Source organism: Phalacrocorax carbo, chromosome 1, assembly GCF_963921805.1.
Source record: "Phalacrocorax carbo chromosome 1, bPhaCar2.1, whole genome shotgun sequence".
In the NCBI taxonomy this organism is placed as follows: Eukaryota; Metazoa; Chordata; class Aves; order Suliformes; family Phalacrocoracidae; genus Phalacrocorax; species Phalacrocorax carbo.
The window spans coordinates 44,058,576-44,079,753 of NC_087513.1; the positions used below are offsets into that span (position 1 = coordinate 44,058,576).

At 39.4% G+C, this 21,178-nt stretch overlaps 1 protein-coding gene across 4 annotated transcripts in view; it reads left to right on the forward strand.

The window, feature by feature from the left end:
- SYT1 (synaptotagmin 1) overlaps window positions 1-21,178 on the forward strand; it is a 362,867-nt gene that overhangs the window by 275,870 nt on the left and 65,819 nt on the right. For all 4 annotated transcript variants that reach the window (XM_064450060.1, XM_064450045.1, XM_064450067.1 and 1 more), the window contains 2 exons: window positions 2,089-2,256; window positions 5,618-5,785. In XM_064450060.1, coding sequence (XP_064306130.1) covers window positions 2,089-2,256; window positions 5,618-5,785 — 336 coding nt within the window. The remainder of the gene's footprint in view (window positions 1-2,088; window positions 2,257-5,617; window positions 5,786-21,178) is intronic.

A 21,178-nucleotide genomic window follows, 5' to 3' on the forward strand; every position in this document is an offset into this window, starting at 1 on the left:
AGCTATGACCTGGCGTAATACATAGTATTTCCCTGTCTTTTCAACTATCTTCTAACTACCGGTGCTTGTTTTTCAATGCAAGTGGCAAAAAGAATTGTTAAGTCTTTCAAGAACATGTGGTAAAGGAGCTTTTCCTCAACTCCCAGAGCATATTCCCCTGAACATGTGATGAGTCACACTGATCCCCCTTGAAATCCGTATGAAATCAGTATGAAATGTTAGACCCTTCATAAGCAGATCTAAAGAGAGGGAAAGGAAAAGCTGCAAATGTGTTCTGAAAAATTGATTTCAGTTTCCTTAGAATATGAAAACAAACTTTCTGTGTGATTTTTATAAAGGAAATGTTGATTTTGTGAACTCTATTTTACAAATGGTAATACGATGGGAGAGCAACAAATCTGTAGAAGTGTGTAGTATTTAATTAAGGTAATAAATTGAGTTATTGATTCCTATTTGATTTTGCTGCTTTAAACTATGTTGCCTCTTGGAATTTGTCAGAGGAGAGACGATATAAAAGATCAGAAGAGGGGATTCAGTTAGGTTAATATAGCACAGTGGCATGAAACTACAGACCAAAAATCTGGCTAATATATTGCACAGTGTTAAGAATGGAGACAAGATGACCGATGTACTCTGCAGACCACAATGCCTCAGTTTTAGAGAGAGAAATTTCAAAAGGGCATTGAATTGTTTTTCCACTCTGTTATCTAGAAGTCATAGACTTGTTTTTCACTCTTTCATGTGAAAGACTTGATGTAGATCCTGAGACTATCCATGTATTTATGGACTGTTACGCATCTAGAATAAGAATGAGACAGAAAAGGACAAGTGTTTCTTACAGCTAAAGGAAAATGTTTCATGGAGCTTGAGAGTCCTGTAGGTGCGAAAGCATGCATGCCATACTGTGAATTTAAAACTGGTAAAAATAAGCCCAGCATTGAGGAATCTCTCAGAATCCAGATGCTTCCATCCTAGATTGACTCTTCTGTTCTGTATCCAGTTGTTAGAGCTTCTGTTTCCGATTTTAAACAATTCATCCATGAGGGAAGCAAATATATTGTGACTGAAGCACTGATTTAGAAGAAAATATTCTCAGATTTCATTCCCAGTTCTTCATATCTTGTCTCCAGATTGACCTTGAAGAGTCATTTGAATGTTTACCTTAGTTCAGTGTCTATGAAACAAGATTAAAAATGTTTTCTCTCGACTCCAGTACGCTGATGAGGCCAAATACAAGCTGGGATGTCTAGATAACATAACATAACATAACATAACATAACATAACATAACATAACATAACATAACATAACATAACATAACATAACATAAGCCTTCATTTATAACACTTTAAAAATGGCCAAGGCATTTACAAGTTTCAAATATGTTTCAGTCTTATTTTTAAAAGCGTATAAGAGATTTAAGAAACTAATTTTTCTGTTTTTCAATGGGATTACGAATTGTTGTGAGGATTTAGTTACCAAAGGTTAGTTTTTGTGGGGTATGTTTTGAAAATGCTGTCCTTACTTAACTACCGAAACCCATTGGTGTACATAGCAAGAAAATTTAACTGTAAGGAAGACTGCAAGATCCATTGTTTTCATTAAAGCTCTGTCTGACCATTTGCATTTGATATATCACCTTTTTGTGTTTGGTAGGGGAGAAGGTTACATGTTGGGGATTTAGAATACAAATTTTGTAGTCAAAATTAGGCATTCCTGATTGTTTAATAATGTGATTTCTATTCATGGTGCCCAGCATAGAAAAATAATGCACAAGAGGAGAGAGCAATTGAAAGTTATTTGATTGCAGCCTGTAAAAAGATGAAGTCTGTATTTAGCTGTAATCAGCTGCCCTTTGAAAACCTCTTTTCTGCTTAAAAACAGCCTTTGTACAGTCTGCATCTGCTGTAATTGGTTTTCTGAAGTCTATAGTGTTGCTTCATTTGCCTTCCTTGAAGCCGGTGTGGGGGGCAGGGGGATATAGTATTTCATAGACCAGAAATAGAGTCTGCATGTGTATTTCTCTGTTACAGTTTTTTTTATAAATATCTATTTGAAATTTCATTCTGCTGTTTTTCTCTCTTTTCAGCTTCTGGTTGGGATTATTCAAGCAGCTGAGCTGCCTGCTTTAGATATGGGTGGTACATCTGATCCCTATGTGAAAGTTTTCCTGCTGCCTGATAAGAAGAAGAAATATGAGACAAAAGTCCACAGAAAGACCCTTAACCCTGTTTTCAATGAGCAATTTACATTCAAGGTATTTTTCTGATAATTATTGAAACCTTTTTATTTAACCAGCATGCATCTCATCCTTGGCTACGAAGTTAGACATCTTAGTTAATTGGTAACAGCAGAGTAGTGATTTTTCATGGTGCAGAAACCTCTGATACTCAATCTTGTGATGAAAATGGTATAACATAGGGTCAAACCTCAGTAGGTGTAAAAGGCACAGTTTGATTTTAGGCACTTCAGTTATCCTGATGTATGACAATCTGATCCATCTTTTATGGTTGGATAAAACTTACAAGAAAGTCAGAAAACAGTGACACTTTGAGAAATGTCAGGTACATTTCACTAGACCAGCATTTTCTTTAAATAGCTTTGTAGCCTGATTTATGAATTTCAGCATACCATTTCTTTTCCCCTCAAAAATAAATTAAAACTCAAGGAAGGTAAATGGATGAAGGACAATATGGCAGATTAATCTTGCTAGACTTTGTCATAGCAATTCTTTGCTATGCTACTCTACATATGAAAAGAAATCATGTCTCAGGTTTAATAACATATGAATTAAATAAATGTACAATATGTATTAAATAAATTGCAGCCTTACGCTGCAATATTTAAGTCGTTCCAATAGAATCTGTCAACAGGGGGTTTGTAAAACCATAGTTGTACCTAAACCCCAATTAAATACAATAAAGGAATACTATACAGCGTGTTTCATAGGGTTTCTCCTAATATACATTCCTCTGCTGTTACTTTAGGCCTTTCTCTCTATGCCCAATCTTAGAATGACAGCTACAGATTGAGAACAGGAACAGTGAAAGACTCAGGCTATGTAATCATTCAATGAGAAGAATATCCCTGGAGGCCAGAACTACTACGGCATATATCAGCTTATTTTTTCCCTTGAAGATGTTCATAAAAATAATCTTTTGTGCGGAGCTATTTTTTTCTTGAGCTTTCTTAAGAGAGTATTTAAAAGAAAACAGTGTTATAAATTACTGATTCCCTTGCAGCTCACAAAAGAAAAGAAAGAACCAATAATGCTGTCATCTAAGATGAAGGCACAAATTATAAACCAGATCATCCACTCCTGGGCTATAATGTCCACTTGTTTTAAGTCACATCTTTAATATTCAAATTTTATGCTCCAGAAGAAAGTTTGCTTTCCATGTGAGACCTGACAGCATGTTTAGGTGCATCCCAATATGATACTGATCATCCCCTGGGTAGTGTGGTCTGACTTCAAGAGAAAACCTACAGAGCATGCCAAGGACTATCATTGTTCTGGGGACTACAGTGAAAAAGACAAGTGACCATTTAACTAGTGCTGCAACTGTAATAAATAACTTCTGTGGGAACTACTGACAATATCTCATTTACTTGGGCAGAGCCTTACTTCTGGGAACTGTTTCAGGTGGTGCACAGCTTGTGTTGGCATCCTTCCCATCTCTCTCTTTGGCAGAGCTGCCCACCAGGCAGCCCAGGCCCATTTTGTTACCCCAGGGCACAGCTGTGAGCTGCCTGCCTTCCTCCCAAAGAAGGGCTAATGGGGATGAGATGCGTTACATTTCTGCTGTATTGCATCTTGAGCCCAGGACCTCATTCCTTCTCTTCTTTGGGTGGTTCCCAATATTAGTCCCGTTTTTACTTCTGTTTCCCAGGCGTCCATGGTACTGTTCCAGGGTGCAGGTGTCCATCAGGCTCCAGCTGTCCAAATTGTATACCTGCACTGTGCTGCCAAAAGGAAACTCAGATATCCTATCTGGACTACACCAGTCTGGCAGAGAGAGGTGTTCCTCCCCAGGCCCAAAGTAGGATGTCTGGAGGAATGACATGTCTGTGCCAAGAAAACGCTCCTATACGTGTCCTTCTACTGAGGTCTCACCTGCATTAAGTCAAGAGGCCAAGTATCTCTGAGCAGAGCAGAAAGCAGGGAGGCGGAGAAATCCTTCACAAGAGCTAAGGACATCCTTGGTTGTCCTAAACAAAGCAGTAGGCTGAGGCTGCTTTAGAGGTAGTGACTGGAGGAAGCACTGCTGCTAGATCTTCATTAAAGATGAAAGGAGCTAAAATAAGCTTTACTGAGAGGAAGTTAATGATAAAAAAAGTAAATAATCATAAACATAGTCTTTTCATGCATTCCAAATGACCAGGATCCATTAAGTGGTATTGTAAGCTAATGGAGAAAGAAACTTTAGAACATTTCTCTTCCTGTTTTTGAGGCTGTGTAAAAATAAAAGTGAAATTATTTGGAATTTTGCCTTCCACATACATTTGCCTTCTACAGCTTTTTAGAAGCTACAGATAATTTACAGAATCAAAATAGATTTTGCTATAGTATGTGCCACAATACACAACCACGTAGCCACTGAAACTATTGTACTCAGTAATGGAAGCTGGAGCTGAAGCTTCTTTTAAACATTACGTAACATGTTATGAAAAAATACTCATGTTATTAGCAAGTACTTTAAAAAGCAAGTGAAAGCCAAACAGTAATAAAAGACTACAGTCCTAGAGTTTAAACAGACCGGAACATACAGCGGTTAACACGGCCAATGATAATGCCATGCTTTCGTTTCTCTTTTTATATAGACAATTAATAGAGAAATGTGTACTGAAGTCTGTGGAATATATTCAAATTGACCAAGTGTTCAGTATAAATTCAAACAATTCCTAAATCAGACCTCTTCAGATAGCCACTCAAGTGTAGCTTACCTGAACTGCACATCTTCATCTGAATATTAAAAATGTGACTCATAAGCATCCTAACCCACAGCATCTGTCCAAAACACATCAGAACAGCTGGAGAATTAGTCAGAACTTGGCCTTCTGCCACCACAATTTCTAGCTGTACACTGTGACTTAGAAAGCACCTTAGTGTCTACAGTGTGAAAGGTATAATAATGAAAAATATGCCTTCCTAAGTAATAGTTAGTGGTACTGTAAGGGAACTATTTAGTGTCTAATTACTTTGTGTCAGATACAGTAAGCCGGTTCTGGTTTTTTCATCAGTCTGGGAGCTACCCATTTCTGAGTGATGACAGTTGATTTATTGAGGGAAAGACACCACTGTGTGAAAAGTTCATGTGTCTTCAGTGCAAATAATTGGGCTTCCTGTTTCAGTTTCATCACCCACAAAATGATTTGGAGTAGAATGAGAAAAAGCCATGGAGTGATGAGTGAGCTGCCACATTGTTCTATCGAGTGCCAGAGCCTGGTCGCAAAAAATACTGCGTCTGGTGACTCTGAAACAAATACACCTCATAATTTTCTCTGCAGTTCAGTTTACCTGAGATGACAGCTGATACGCCAAAGAAATAGATTTACATTGTAGTGGACTGACCTTTATTGTCTGCGATACAGAGTTTGTCATTTTCTCTTCTTTGCAGGTGCCATACTCCGAGCTGGGTGGAAAAACTTTAGTGATGGCAGTTTATGACTTTGATCGTTTCTCCAAACATGATATCATTGGGGAATATAAGGTTGCGATGAACACAGTGGACTTCGGTCATGTCACCGAGGAGTGGAGGGACTTGCAAAGTGCAGAGAAGGAAGAGGTAAGGAAAAACACTCTTTTTTTTTCCCCCGGGACACTTTTATCCTCAGCTAGAGAAACAGTCAAACTAGCAACAGTTTTTTTGCCGAGACAGCTCCCATCTGTTATCAGCATTTCTCAGACTTACTTCGCCTGATAAATTTTTGATAAGCATCTTTTCCAATATTCATTCAATGGTACATTCTCCTTTGCTAATCCTATTTTCAATCTTTTTGATACTTTATGCAACATATTAGGAAAGTTTTCATGAGTTTGACTTTTTCATTAATTGATGCCGTTTGGGTACATAGAATTTGCATTCGAATTATGAGAGTGATGTGCATTTAGGCTACTTTTTGCCCCTAATCATTCTCAGTGTTTGCATCTCAAGGCATTTTATTGTGCTTGAAGACAATGGTAAGTTTTCATTGAAATACCTTACAGTTTTATTGAGCTACTATGCAATAATATCCATTGATTAGAATTACGCATTTGACAAAGACCTTGGAACGACACCTCACTCAAATATTAATCACCTTTTTATTTTCATCTCTTTGCCAACATCCTGTGGGTTCATTATTTAGTAGGTATAGTGCTACATGGACACAAGACACTTTTTTGGAAATATTTCCTCAATCAATTGTGCATCCTCTGAGGTTGTTCATACTGGCACATCCACCTTTTTATTTATTACAAGACCATTTTGTACTCAGTTTTACATGAGTTTTCCTTTTGATTGCTAGATAATATCTGCCCACTCATAATAGAGTGCACAGCATGCTTCAGTTCTCTGGTGGGAGAAGAAGGAATCTAAGTCTGAGTTTCTCATTGGCTAATTTAGCTAATAAGTTGCTTTGGATTCAAACCTTAGTTTCTGTAATTAAAAGGACAATCTTTGCATGAAATCTTTCCTTAATACAAGTGACAAAAACGTGAATATTGGATTTAGACTACAAGTTGTGAAAAATTCAGCAGATGCTAAGCCATGCAGCCTTCTCAGATTTAAAAAAATAGTAGACTTTGGTATTGCTTTTTGAGTGTTTGTTTTTAAAGACTGTATTTTCAGATGGCTTTCTTCTACTGCTTATTTATTTGAAAGCCACTGAGACTATTCTGGATGGCATTGTTTCATAGTGACAGCATTTGCAGGCCTCTCCTACTGCATGTGACATTGGTACCTGTGCTATATGGGGCACTTTTCTTCTACTCTTAGAGCTAAAGATGAAAATGGAAAAAAAGAGAAGAAGGAAGTTTGAAGTTCCCTGAGCTGTAAGGGTGTTAAAGGGCCTTAAAAAGCCTTGTTCCTTTAAGACCTCAGCATACCAGAAAGCTAGAAAAGTGAAATCGGAGTGTATTAATCCTTCCAAACTTTATTAAGTATCAAATTGGACTTTTATTGCACTACTGTGTGTGATAGCAAACTGTTTCATGTTTTTCTGTTTCAAAACACACAAAATAAGCCAAATAGGTATTGGAACTTTACCTTCCTAGTATAACTTTAAGTTTTTAGAACATAAACAATGGTATCCCTATATGCAGCTGACAGATAACATGGTATAGGTTAGTGTGGGGTTTCATCTATCTTGTGGCTTAGAACATTGACTCTCGAGTTTTCTAGCTCATGTCCACAGTAAGACCTGACTCAGTCGCTTGGTTGCTTCATAAAGTTTATCTCTTGCTAATACAAAACAATGATAATGTTGCTTGAAATAGATATTGAACAGTGTGAGCTATTTCCAAAAATGAATTCTGACTTGGAAAGAACTTTTTATTAAAACAGAAGAGGGTAATTAAAATAAATAATTCTTAAAGTATTTGGATTTTAGAAGAGTATTACAAGAGCTTTGAATAGTTTGCAGTAGAGACGAAATCTAGGTTGTGCCTTATTTGTGCCTTCAGAGCCCAAGTATGAGAGTGATGTTAGCTAGAAGAAAGTAGCTTTTCTTAGTTTCCATTTGAGCCTCTGCCCTCACCTTTCCTCAAATTTTAGGCTCTATATATGCAGAAAAAACATTGTCATTTGTGTAAAGTTTTTTGATAAGGCCTTTTTGAAGTTGCTACCAGCGCGTGTTTTTTTTTATTTATAAGGAGCTAGGCAATATGATCCTGTGAAAACATCATGAAAAACTGTGCTTACATCAACTCCCTAAATATTTTTTTCATAATACAGGAGGTGTCATGTTTCATTTTTGCATCTCTGTGCTCATAGACATGCAAGGTTTCCAATAAATATGGGAAAATATAATAACTGTGGTTAGTTGAGGCTTTGTTAATCTCAGTTTTCTATATAATAGTTGTAGCTTTTCCACAACAGCTCCTAAGCTTACGGTACAAATAAAAAATGACCTCACAGAAACCAGTTACTCAAGATGTAGGTAAGCCAAGTATATTTAATCCAAAAGGTCTTCCCTTATTTTCGTCTGTTATTGGTCCTCTACTTCTATCATATATCTGTTGAGCCTGATTCAAATAATTCCTTAGTCCAGTTTGGAAAAGAAACCTCTATGAAGAACCAAGAGAGTTACATCTTTCAATGATTTGGGAGCTGTGTTTCGCTTGAAATGTCATTCATATTTCCATATTTGACTACTGCCAAGTACCTCACCATCTTCAGTGTTCTGGCTCTGCTCCACAGCAAAGATGCCAAACAAATTCTAGTACATTTTATGTGATAATAAATAGGGGACAGAGAGAGATGGGAGAGGTCCTATCCTCATAAACCTGTTATCAGCTCACACAGCAGATGTTGCAGGATTCACAGCTGATACAGCTGTGACCAAGATGTACCCTGGCTTCAGAATTAGCAAATACAGTACGGCGCATATGAAGGCTAACGTGATTTACCTAAGCCAGATGTGTAGCAATAGACACATGCTTGTATCCTGGTAGTGATCATGAACATGATATGGCAGTCTGGCTTACTAATTGTAAAAAACATGATAAAAATTGAATTAAAACCTAAGCAACTGGATTTCATCCAAAAATGTATGACAAATGTAATTCTATTACTACAAAAAAGCCTTTTGTAGACTACTCTGCATGTTATAATTGCATAATTAATTTGTCTCTGAGAAGCACATCTGTATATAGTCTGCAATAGTTGAAGAATGACATGTTTTATTTCTTTTTTTGCCCTTACAGCACTTCGGTAAGTTTGTCAGTTCTTAACAACCTAGCACTAATTAGAATTCTACATATGTTTGCAATTAAGCATCAGATGCCAAAACTATCCTTAATGTTTTCATTGTGAGCCCAAAACAAGATACACACCAAAGCCCATCAGTGGCAATAGACAGCAGTCACTTCGAAAGAACCATCTAGGTGGTATCAGTCAAACTGGATATAAAAATCTTATCTTTATTTCACTTTATGTAGAATTCAGTTGATGCACATCACAGAATATACAATTTAATTAACACTGCAATCATAGGGGGCAAAATCATTTTACGAGCAGTTACTCTTCTTTTTGCTCATAAAGCTCCTCTGTAATTTCCATCCTTTTTTCTAAATGGGCTTGAAATTGATGACAGGGGATGAAGGTTTAATGAAATATCTGAAGCTCTACCTCTCATGGCCCAGCCATTTGAATGGCATCTCTCTGCCACTGCATTCTCTTCCGGGAAAGGTCTTGTTAATATATTTATGTTGGTGAAGTGCTTTGAAGGTACAAAACTTTAAGCAAGGATTTTGTATGACTGCCAGAGGGCCTTGGGAATGTATGAGTCTGTACAATGACTGCTAAATATTGGGGAGGCCACTACTAATGAGCTGCATACCTTGAATCCTTTTTCCCTGGCTGCTTTAAGCTCTGCTGTCCTTGTGAATATACAGAGGTGATTTATCTAGCAGTCCTTCAGTCTCATGACTGAGAACATGGGAGGGAAGAGTGGTAGATACTGAAAGATTATTCACTTTTACCAAGTCTGACATATAATGGTTTGGGCACAGTGTTAAAAAACAGATGATAGGAGTTACTCCTCTGTGTCATCTACCAGATGTCACTGCCATTAACTTTATCTGAGTACACACTGCATCCAATAACTGTTATCACTCCAGTACAGAAGGCCAGACAGACCTCTACTTTGCTCACAGCAGTGTGAATCAGACTGAGAGTCACCTTCTGCCTACTTCAACTGATTTCCCTCCAGACATTTTGTTATATTGGCACTTAAATTGAAAACCTGTTCTAGCAAACATTCCAAGAAATTTTAGGCAATATAAGGAAGAGCAGAAACAATTCTTTCCCTTGAAAGCAGTGGAGAAGCAGAGCCCTCATCCATGAGGAGGAGGATCTTCAACCTGCCAGCATCCACCACCAAGAGTTCTGCAGACCTCTTACAACTGCCATCAGATAAGACTCCATGCATTACCTGATGAGGCTTCTACCATGGATAGGTTACATGATGGATGCATGCTCATATCACAGTGGGTTGTGATCGGTATATTTTGGATGGAAATCTGCTGGAAAACACAAGAAAGATGGACAACAGCTTCTCTCCTACATGATGCACAATCCCAAGCAGGAGAGATGCTACAATACTGCCTTGCAGATTGCTAATATATAAGTGATCCTGCAGCTGGGGAGTGAAAGACCAGTTCTGTGAAGCTTGACATGTGCACTAGTCGTGCAGATTGTTCTTTCCTTCTTTTAAAACTAAAATTTGAAGGAAGGAGATGGAAAAGTGGGCCTGAAATGAGTATATTTAATACCTCAGTATGCTTCATAAAAGTTGGAGAGTGACGAAGTTAGTAAGCTGTCTAGCTTATTGAATCCTCAGCACTGAAACTTGCAGAGATTTGAGAGGAAAGGACATTTTTACAAATGTCACTGTCAAATCACAGCAGCAAATCACTGTCATTTTCTGTTATATCAGAGATGGACAGATGATCTAATAGACCTTTCCCATCCCTAATAATAACACTTAGTTCTTATATAGCTTTGCAGATAGCACTGTGCTTTGCAGAAGAAAGTATCATTATCCCTATGGAGATTCTGTCAGTGTGTCAGACAAATTTTAAAATGTGAGGTCTCCTTTATTTAGCTGCATATCATATTGTATCACTATGTTTTCTGCATGCTGTTAAAGTTTTCTGAAGTTCACTTCACCTTGCACCCAGTTAAAACTTTAAAATGTTAAATACAAGGGGTTTTTAATTTTCAGATTTTGTGGCAAAGTTACATACAGTAAACGCACAATGTTGAACATACATTCACCTAAGTGCACAATATTGAACATAAGTGCAACAGCTGTCTTGCAGAAGTACTGAATTTGATAGTGAGACAGGGAACAAAACAGAGGTTCTTAATATGAGGAAGATGGCTCAAGTTTGAGAATAAACAAGCCTGATTTGAAATTCTTCAGCAGTTAGTTGTTTTCAGCTTGAAATTGAAGATGTTGAGATCTTGTGATTTTAAAGGGAAAACCATATGACTCAAGCAGAGCAGTTACAGACCTGTTTCAGGCTATTAGAATGACACATTTCTTTTTTTCACCTTTAATACTCAAATTGCTGACAATCCCACTATATACCTTTGTTGAGTATTCTCTTTCTTAACTCCCTCTCTGGAAAAGACACCTACCTTAGGAGGTCAGAGGCTTTCTTGTGTTATAACAAAAAGAATGTAATTGGCTTACTTGAAATCAAAAGGGAACTTGTCTTGATTCATCTCAGACTGTCTGGCTTTGCAGATATTAAATTCAAATACAGAGGATAGTAGACAAGAAGGAGAAGTTCAGTGATAAATTCAGCTCTGCTGGGGCCCTTGTGTTTCTGGACAGTATTCATTCTGAGATCAGAAGAACTTGTGTTGCTTATTTGTCAAAAACATACTTACTATCATTGGACTTTCAGCTGTGGAGGAGCATCGTGAGGTTAAACTGTGCTGACAAAGTAGATCCTACACTTGATGCAAAGCATCTAATGATCCAAACACAAAATAATAATCATAGAATCATAGAATTGTTAAGGTTGGAAAAGACCCTTAAGATCATCAAGTCCAACTACTAACCTATCACTGCCAAGTCCACCACTAAACCATATCCTCAAGCACCATGTCTACCCTTCTTTTAAATACCTCCAGGGATGGTGACTCAACCACCTTCCTGGGCAGCCTGTTCCAATGTTTGATAACCTTCTGTCGTGCTTTAGCCCCAGTCAGCAACCAAGCACCACGCAGCCGCTCGCTCACTCCCCCCTGGTGGGACGGGGGAGAGAATTGGAAGAGTGAAAGTGAGGTAACTCATGGTTTGAGATAAAGACAGTTTAATAGGTAAACAAAAGCTGCGCACAGAAGCAAAGCAAAACAAGGAATTCATTCACTACTTCCCATGGGCAGGCAGGTGTTCAGCCGTCTCCAGGAAAGCAGGGCTCCATCACGCGTAGCGGTTACTTGGGAAGACAAATGCCATCACTCCCAATGTCCCCCCTTCCTTCTTCTTCCCCAGCTTTATATACTGAGCATGACATCATATGGTATGGAATATCCCATTGGTCAGTTTGTGTCAGCTGTCCTGGCTGTGTCTCCTCTCAGCTTCTTGTGCACCCGGCAGAGCACGGGGAGCTGAAAAAGTCCTTGACCAGTGTAAGCGCTACTTAGCAACAACTAAAACATCTCCACATTATCAACACTGTTTCCAGCAAAAATCCAAAACATAGTCCCATACTAGCTACTACAAAGAAATTTAACTCTATCCCAGCTGAAACCAGGACACCTTCCAGTGAAGAATTTTTTTCTAACGTCCAACCTAAACTTCCCCTGGCGCAGCTTGAAGCCATTTCCTCTCATCCTGTTGCTTGTTACTAGAGAGAAGAGTCCGACCCCACCTCACTATAACCTCCTTTCAGGTAGTTGTAGAAAGCAATAAGGTCACTCCTCAGCCTCCTCTTCTTCAGACTAAACAACCCCAGCTCCCTCAGCTGCTCCTCATAAGACTTGCTCTCCAGACCCTTCACCAACTTCATTGCCCTTCTCTGGACGCGCTCCAGCACCTCAATGTCCCTCTTGTAGTGAGGGGCCCAAAACTGAACACAGTACTCAAGGTGCGGCCTCACCAGTGCCGAGTACAGGGGGATGGTCACTTCCCTGCTCCTGCTGGCCACACTATTCCTCATACAAGCCAGGATGCTGTCGGCCTTCTTGGCCACCTGGGCACACTGCTGGCTCATGTTCAGCTGTCTGTCAACCAACACCCCCAGGTCCTTCTCCGCCAGGCAGCTCTCCAGCCAGTCTTCCCCAAGCCTGTAGCGTTGCATGGGATTGTGACTGAAGTGCAGGACCCAGCACTTAGCCTTGTTGAGTCTCATACCATTGGCCCTGGCCCAACGATCCAGCCTGTCCAGGTCCCTCTGTAGGGCCTTCCTGCCCTCCAGCAGATCGACACTTCCACCCAACTTGGTGTCATCTGCAAACTTACTGAGGGCACACTCAATCCTCTCATCCAGATCATCAGTGAAGATATTGAACAGGACTGGCCCCAACCCTGAGCCTGGGGAACACCACTCATGACTGGCCACCAACTGGATTTGACTCCATTCACCACCACTCTTTGGGCTCGGCCATCCAGCCAGTTTTTAACCCAGCGCAGAGTGCACTTGTCCAAGCCATGAGCCGCCAGCTTCTCCAGGAGAATGCTGTGGGAGACAGTGTCAAAGGCCTTACTAAAGTCCAAGTAGAAAGCGTCCACAGCCTTCCCATGATCCACTAAACAGGTCACCTTATCATAGAAGGAGACCAGGTTAGTGAGGCAGGACCTCCCTTTCATAAACCCATGCTGGCTGAGCCCAATCCCCTGGTGTCCCACACATGCCGCGTATTGGCATTCAATATTTACATTAATGTTGATTCTAGACAAAGCATATTCTGAAAGACCTTTTAGGAAGTTACAGAGAAAGAGTAGTGGAGAATTCCCCATCTCTGCCCCTTAAAATTATTGTGTGTGGTTTTTATTTCTCAAGTATAGGATATTTCAAAATGAAGGAGAGAGTCCAGACCAGCCAAGGAGTTCAACAGCACTGGACTTGGATGTTAAATATACATTGGCATTTGGAAAGCAATGTTCTGAGTCATGTTTTCATAGGCTTTTGAGAAAGATGCTGAGAGGGATCAAAATCGTCTTAGAGTTCTTCTTTAAAGGACTTAAGCAGAATTTATATCACTTAGATGCTGGAAGTATTCTCCATGTACCTGCAAGTGATTCATTCACATAGCTGATGTATCAGTCATTAGCATGGATTGAAGTATATTCCAAGGAGAAGGTGCTAAAGCTATGCTATGAAGAGATCTTTTGGACGGAAGCTGCCGAATTCATTTCAGGGAATTCAGCTATAATCGCAGACTACTCCGAGTTATAAAGCTCTGTAATCTGGGAGGGATTGCAAATGCATCTGCAGAATCAGCTGATTGGTATAAAAGGACCTGGGAACACACTACGTATGTGAAATTTTCCTGCATTGTTCTCCACCCAGACTTTTATGTACTTACTTACTTTTCTGGCTACCAGCATCAGTGAATGCATTACCCAGAAGCAGAAGTTGCATTTCTCTCTGGAATTCTAGGCAGAAGCTTTGCACTAGTCCAGGGTAATACCTTATTTCCCTTTCTCCCCTCCCTTTGCAAACTGACAGTGAAAAAAAATCGTTATCTGATTGCTGTTACAAACCAGGATCAGAAGCTAAGGGAAGCTGTCAGATGACTGTATCAAAATACTCCATCATAAGTGTCATCAGAAGGACCTTCAGAACAGAGACCAGTGTTTTAACAGTCACAAGAAAAGAGCAGCTCTCACAAAGAAGCCCACAGCTTTTTCACTAAAAGGTTGAGGCATAGTATGCCACTCTATTCTCCTCACTTTGTTGTGCCCACTCCAAGCAGAAGTAAAAGATCTTGGTTTCCAGAAGCATCAGAGAAACATGTATTTTTTAAAAGGTTAAAGACAAAGATTTAGAAATAGTGGTCCGAGAAAGAAACGGATTAGTCATTTTCTTCCATTTCTTCCTCTGTCAGCTCTTAAACACCAATTTAGACCATGTCAGGGATTACCATAGTAACCATTTAACCTCTTTTCAGAGTCTGTTGTGTTTCAGTTTAGTTCAACAATGAGCTTAACTGGCATTTGAAGCACTTTGCATTGTACCTGTGACAGGAATTAGCACCAAATGCCCTTATTTTAGAGAAATAACAGTTAGAATCTAGAACATAATATTTTATTTTCAGTTTTGTGGTATTAAGCTTTTATTGTCTTTATGCTAATATTTTTCAGAGGTAGAGTACATAAATTTAGGATGTGGTACCAGGTCTTATTTCTAGATTAAATAGATGACAGACAGCGCTAACTCATTCCCAGAGTTGCCTGTTCGATTTTATCATAAAACTCAGCCTTCCACGAAAGGCCAAAGAAATTCCTCACATTGGCCGATGCGCTCTCAGTGTGTCACAGGTGAGGCAGCTGGGTAGTTTTAGTGCAACCAACCCTGTACCTCTTTCCTCTTTCTTTTCTGTGGCCTTCTGCAGCTTACCCTGTGATTGTTATCATCATAACTGGAGAAACACTCAGGACATGATGACTTAAATTAGATTCTAAAAACCTTTGGAACAACATAGCCTTTCTCTCTTGTTCATGTCTAATTCAGCCTGGCCAGGATGCAGTTGTACAAAATAATAACTTGCAGAAAAAGCCCTTTTCATAGAATATCTCTGTTTCTGCATTTTTTGCATTCTTCCCTTGTAGGTTAATGGAGAACTGACGTATCCAATTTTTAAGATCTTGCAGTCTATGACATACACACAGTTCTTTTTGAAGGACTGATTATGGCTAGTCTTTCATTTTCAATCACACAGATAGATCAAAGCAAATATTATGTGTGTGTGCTCATAGGTAACCACATCATATGTAAGATTTAAAGAGATTAACATGATAGGTGTAAATGCTTTTCTGTACCTTATCTGAGTATGAACATTTGTAATGTTGGTGCTATAGAGTTAAAATTTTTTTAAACTCTCTGTCATCTAATAGTGAGGAATTTTACTTCAAGAATGATGCCACTGTCTAAAGATGAAACCATTTCTCCTCTCTGTCTCTCTCCAGACTTCTACAGCACTGACCACACAAAGGGAAAAAATCATAAAATGCTGATTGATCTCTCAGTTTCTTATTCTTTTAAGTTTTTTCTTTTTTTTTTAACTTCTACCATCATTCTGCACATCTGAGTGAGTCAGTTAATAATTAAGCTGCACATTTTAGCCCCCATGGTCTAAAGTTGCTGTTGGCTTTTAGTATCTATGTTGACCAGAGATCAAAATTCTGTGAGTCATTCTACCTCCTCGCTTCTCAACATATTCTCACTCTGTGTGTATGTAAGATGTAGACCTGAGTATGGAGCAGAAGTACATCTTTTTTTTTATGATGCATCTCTGTGATGGAAGCTTTTGTGCAGACTTTAATAGTTTTGTGAGCAGCCTTTAATTACATTAACTGGGACTTTTTGTTTCAGATGGCTGCCTGGCTGGCTTCCTTGCTAGATGGATGGAGTGGTACCGTAGTTGCTCTTTCCTTTCCACTGACAGAGTTTCCAGAGTAGGATTTTTTTCTGTGGAGGACTTCAGTACAGTTACTGCCACGGAATTACTTCTCCTGCTGTCCACTTAGAGCAGAACACAACTCACTTTAAGCTACAATTGTCAGTGCACTGATTAAATTCATTTCTGATCTCCTTTTTGAACCCAGATATTGCCTGTGCGTGCTTCTTACTGGCCAAGCAGTAGTTGAAGAGAAATACCTGAAACTGAATCCAGTGACACGGAGGCCAAGACATTTTCCTTGAGCATTATATCTGCAATTACAACTATAGAAATAGTGCCAAAGGCAGGAGTTTCCAAACTAGCAGGGAGAGAGTTCAAAGTGGTATGTTATTGCTGCTTGATCAGCTGGATGCATTCTCCTACAACAGAACAGAAGTAGGAGTTACTGCTACTTCCACTGTCATTGATAATGGCAACTAAATTTGGGAATCATTCTCTAGTGCCTTTTTCCACTTGTGGCTGACCTTGAGTTCAAATCTCTTCTTCTTAGATAGAGAACTTGCCATAAAATTCTAACCTGAGTCATTCTCTAGATGCTTACCATTTTGTGGGGTTTATAACTTGCTTTTGATGCCACCGGTGTAGAGCATGGCACTGCAGCTTCTCAGTGATATGGATGGCAGTGCAGAAAGCACCTGAGCTTCCCATTAGATCATTAACCAATTTCAGGTGCTACTTGAATTGCTTCTGGTAATCTTCGGAGCTGCTGGATTGTCTGGAACCCAGTTATTTTACTTTTGTTTTTCCATATCTTCTTCAGTAACAGTGAAAATTAACAGGAGGATCTCTGTCGGTGAGTGGAGCTCAGGCTTCAAGACTGGCAGTAGCTCATTTTCATCTGAGTGCCCTGAGGTCTGCAGCTGACATCACCTGTCTCTTAATGCCCGGCCCAGAATTAGATAGCAGCGGATTATGCTGAAAGTGGTTTTATTCATTCAGAATTTCACATTAATCAGTCAGGCCAAACATTAATTTTCTGTGATGTTTTAGAGCAGACACATTTTCCAGGAGATGTGGGTCATTTGAATTAATTTTGATTACTCTAATTTCTTTTTCTTGTACTTATTGTACAAAAAATAGGTACAACTATTACAATTCTGTGACACAAAGTAAGAGCTGTGGTTCTTCCACAGCACAAGAGGGCAAACTGCATCCTGGGGTACATCAAACACAGCATAACCACCCGGTCAAAACAGGTGATTATTCCATTGTATTCAGCGTTGGTGCGGTCTCACCTGCAGTACTGTGTGCAGTTCTGGGCCCCACAATTTAAGAAGGCTGTGAAGATCCTTGAATGTGTCCAGAGGAGGGCAACAAAGCTGATGAAAGGGCTGGAAGGCATGTCCTATGAGGAGCGGCTGAGGACTTTGGGTTTGTCTAGTTTGGAGAAAAGGAGGCTGAGGGGTGACCTCATTGCTCTCTACAGCTTCCTGAGGAGGGGAAGGGGAGAGGGAGGTGCTGATCTCTTCTCCCTGGAATCCAGTGATAGGGCTCATGTGAATGGTTCAAAGCTGCTCTAGGGGAGGTATAGACTGGACATTAGGAAGCATTTCTTTACCAAGAGGGTGGTCAAACTCTGGAACAGGCTTCCTAGAGAGGTGGTCAATGGCCCGAGCCCGTCAGTGTTTAAAAGGCATTTGGACAATGATCTTAATAATGTGCTTGAACTATTGGTCAGCCCTGCAGTGGTCAGGCAGTTGGACTAGAAATCTGCTGTAGTACCCTGCCAATGAAATATTCTATTGCCTATCATGAAACTAGCTGTTAATCTGCCTCAAGCACAATAAGGCATATACAGCTGTGAATATCTTGTGTATAAACATCAGGACGTGCTCCTTAGACTTTTAGCCTTGGGTTCATTGCCAGAAGGCACCACTATATGAGCTCTTACAGCTTGCTGACGATGAAAGGTCTTTAAATCTGATCTATTTTATTTGCATTGAGCCTAGACTAGCTAACATTAAAAAAATTTTTCTGCAAAAAAATCTCGCATTTCAAAAACCTTTGTTTTGTTTAGAATTACTACTATTTCCTATCAAATTGGGTATTTTTCTAAAAGAGGTGAGATTGTCTGCCCTAAATCTGGAGGACTCCTAGATCTTCAAGGAACAGTTTAAAGAACTTCCTGTAATCTAACACAGTCTAGGAAACAGGCAGCATCCAGGAGATAGTAGTGCTCCCTCTCTGCCAAGTTGGGAAGAAGGTGGCACAAGGAAGCCCCCTTTCAAACTTGAAAGTTGGACCTTGCTTGGTTTTGGAATAAGGAGCTAGAAACCCTCCTAGTCTCAGCCTACGGCATTTTGTCCTGGCTGCATGGCCATAGACTGCAAACTCTGAAAGCTCAGGTTTCCTCATGGCATCCTGACTTTCAGCATTGTCCTGCATGTTTTTAATGGAAGTTCAGCTAAACCAAGTCTCCTGAGACACATTTTAATATAATCTAATCAGAATTTTGTGGAATTTCCACTGGAAAATTCTGCGTGAGATCTTACTGACAAAGGTTACAAAGAGAAGACTGCTGACAGTAACCAGTGTTCATTACAGGCAGCTTTGCACCTCTGCCAGAAAATTCTTAGAGGGTCTTCAAACCCAAAGAGGTTGCAAGTTACTGATTTTAAGGCATCAGCAGATGGAGAAAATAACACATCCATTATAGCTTCAGCAGTTACTCTCTTTGTGAAAAATGTGTACTTTATTTGTTATTTGGATCTTACTGGATTCTACTCCAAGTCATTGATTCTTGTTATGCCCTTCTTCAGTAGATTTAAGCCATTTAATACATGATGCTTCCTTTTCTCTACAGTACTTATGCACTGTAATCAAGTCACTTCCAATCCTCTTTTCAGAAAGCTGCAGAAATTCATCTTTTATGTTTTTCACAATCAGGCTTTTTCTCCCATTTTTCCAATGAGTTGTGACTTTTTACCTTTTTTGTAGTTTTCAGCATCTTTAAAAAAAATATGTGTATACAAGGACTGTGTGCAGTATACTTATATCTCTGCCAGACAGGCAAAGTCACCAGCTACTTCCGCTCACTTCTACTATTGAGTGTTTTGCAGTGTTACGCTAGCAGTTCATAGACTGTAGCTTATGACCCTAAGTCCTCAGCAGGAGGCCCTGCCTTGTAACATGTAGTTCCTGAGTCAGTAGATACTTATAAATAGTCTTGAGTTCTTTGTCTTAGGATGTAGAATTTTTGCTTTTGGCTGTATGAAAATGTACTCTGTGTGACTTGTTATAGCTAAGTGATTTAGCATTTTCTCTCTGATCAACCTGTTGCATTACTATTTACTATTACATTAATTCTTGTATCACCTGCTTACTTGATCAGCAGACATGTCTTCCACATCTATAAAAGCAGCAGTACACCTTGAACAGAAAAAAAAAAAGAATTTTGCATGTTTTCTTCATCAAATTTACAGTCTTATCAAAGAGTGAATCTGGGTTTAGTTGAAAAAACCTATTTTCCATAAAACCATGTGACTTCACATTCATTATATTCCAGATCCTTTAAACCATCATTAATGCAAACTTTTATGAGTCCTTCCTTTGTTTCATCTGGGTTTGATAAAAGGCAAATGGCTGATAGATATCACCTTCATCCCGTGTGGCCTTTTGTTGAGTAAGATGGGCATAACATTAGCACTGTTCCATCTTCTGGAATTTCCCCTGTGGTCTAAGATTTATTAAAAATGAACATCACTGAGCCAGAGAACTCCTGGTAAGTACAGTCTTCTTTCCTATAGATGACTGCAATGACCTCTTTCTTTTTGCTGAAGAGATTAATGAAATTGAGTGTGTGGTACTGATTGCTATGATGACCTTTGATGAGTTGTCTCGTCTTCCTAAAGAATGTGTTAAGACAGTTTTTCAAAGTGAAATAGGCAGGGGAAGCAGAGTAATAAAATAGGTTCTTGGCAGTATGTATTTATCCAAAAACTCGAATATATTTCAGTAGTTTCATAAAAATATAATTTTGAATGCTTAGTTTAAGAAGTGGGTATGAGCTTGGTAAGGGTAAAATTAATAGATTTGAACATATAGCACTAGTTAGAAGGAACATATTCTTGAGCGGAGCACAAATATTTAATGAGCTGAACTTAAAACTTACAGTGCAAGAGACTATAGAAGTAAGGATATATTAGATTCTTCATTTCAACTGGAACCACAGACAAAAACATTGAAATTATCTGAGAGGGTATTTTACATATGTCTGACTTGCCTGAAACTAGGAAGCACTAGAACAAGAGTGCCTCTGAGCTTTTCTGAGTGTTTTCAGCTTGTATCTTTTCCAGCTGCTTATCCTTTACCCCATCTCATATTTTTGGGAAGGTTTGATGCTCTAGAAGAAACACCATCACAAAAATTAGTAAAAGAGGACAATGTAAGAAAACTTTCCAAATGGAGAACAACAATATAGAAAGGGATTTCAAATCCTGCCTGTGCTTGTAGCACAGAAGCAGTGGATAGAAGTAAAAGATGGCATTGACTTGGGTGAGTCTTCTTCCTCTTGACAAATTACAGGTGGAGAGCTGTCTTGTTGTAGGACTTCACTTATCAGCAGTTCACATACATCAGCTGTCTGTGGTTTTCTCGTTAGCAAATCCAGTTCCTTTCCAGCTTGCTGTGCAGTCCCCCAGTTTGCAGCCCTTCTAGGCCACCCCTGTGGCTGCAGTGCAGTGAGGATCCTGACTTGCCTGTATGGCTGCGTTGTCTTCTTGTAAAAATAAAGGCACAAGCTGCTTTTGGCCCAGAAGCATGTTGCATCCTGCCCTGGGAGCAGGTGGGGCACAGTAAGAAAGCTTCTGTAAATTTAATTGAAACCAGTGGCTGAAA